The sequence below is a fragment of the Mus pahari genome, chromosome 17 (genome assembly GCF_900095145.1).
Source record: "Mus pahari chromosome 17, PAHARI_EIJ_v1.1, whole genome shotgun sequence".
NCBI classification, from domain to species: Eukaryota; Metazoa; Chordata; class Mammalia; order Rodentia; family Muridae; genus Mus; species Mus pahari.
This window is the reverse complement of record NC_034606.1, coordinates 23887281-23888495: the sequence shown is the minus strand read 5'-3', so window position 1 is coordinate 23888495 and position 1215 is coordinate 23887281. Positions and strand designations below refer to the sequence as shown.

The 1215-nt window shown below is 38.8% G+C and overlaps 1 protein-coding gene across 1 annotated transcript in view; it reads left to right on the top strand.

The window, feature by feature from the left end:
• Atad2 (ATPase family AAA domain containing 2) overlaps nucleotides 1–1215 on the top strand; it is a 46507-nt gene that overhangs the window by 31728 nt on the left and 13564 nt on the right. Inside the window, exons 16-17 of the mRNA XM_029531067.1 lie at nucleotides 602–916; nucleotides 1006–1015. Coding sequence (XP_029386927.1) covers nucleotides 602–916; nucleotides 1006–1015 — 325 coding nt within the window. The remainder of the gene's footprint in view (nucleotides 1–601; nucleotides 917–1005; nucleotides 1016–1215) is intronic.

Genomic DNA, 1215 nt, shown 5'->3' with positions numbered 1-1215 from the left:
CAAGATCTGACTCCCTCTTCTGGAGTGTCTGAAGACAGCTACAGTGTACTTACATATAATAAATAAATAAATCTTTAAAAAAAAAAAAAAAAAGAGAGCAGCATAGACATGAAAATAGTATTAGCCCTGTGAATTTTGCAGTATTAGTTGAGATACAGAGTCCTCTGCAGAGGATAAGTGAGTCTTGAAAGATCTCACAGTAAATGACAACTAGAATTTGAGCTTTGTCTGACTTTGGTACACACCTTTAGTCTAAGGCCTCCAGAGGCTGACGCAGAGACAAGGGCAGGTAGATCTCTAAATTTGAGGTCAACCTGGTCTACAGAGAGTTCTGGGCCAGCCAGAACTATACAGAGAGATCCTGTCTCAAAACAACAACACAACAGAATTCTTGATCTTAATCCTTCTGTACTTAGTGCTTGCATGTTTCATTCAAAGTTTACTGATTTGTTGAACCCATCTAAGTTGACTTTACGAGTGAGAAATTTTACTTTTGTTACTCATACATAGTCTAGTAAAAGATTTAGTTTTTAATTTTTTCTTTTCATCATGACTGTCAATAGTTTGAGGGTTTTGTCCCCCTTCCTGTTGATGGTTATAGGATACTGTGGTGCAGATATTAAGTCAGTGTGTGCTGAAGCCGCTTTATGCGCCCTGCGTCGACGGTACCCACAGATCTATACCACCAGTGAGAAGCTACAGTTGGATCTCTCTTCAATTAGTATCTCAGCTAAGGATTTTGAGGCAGCTATGCAGAAGATAATACCAGCTTCCCAGAGAGCTGTGACATCACCCGGACAGGCACTGTCTGCCATTGTGAAACCACTTCTGCAAAATACTGTTCATATGATCTTAGAAGCCCTACAGAAAGTATTTCCACATGTGGAAGTTGGAACAAACAAAGCTTTAAATTCAGGTAAGAAACATCATTGACCACTGAAAGAATTACCGCCCCCCCCCAAAAAAATTACTAATGGACAGGTTTTTTCTTTCCTTTTTTATTAGATATTTTCTTTACTTAAATTTAAAATGTTGTCCCCTTTCCTAGTTCTGCTTGTGGACGTTGTACATCGTGGTGCGCACTAGGCTCCGCACCACGATGTACAACGTCCACAAGCAGTATTAAATATTTTAAAACACCATCTACAGCACACAATTTAAGTATGTGTTGAAGTAGGAGTAAACTCAAAAGAATAAACGTGATCCAATTTACAT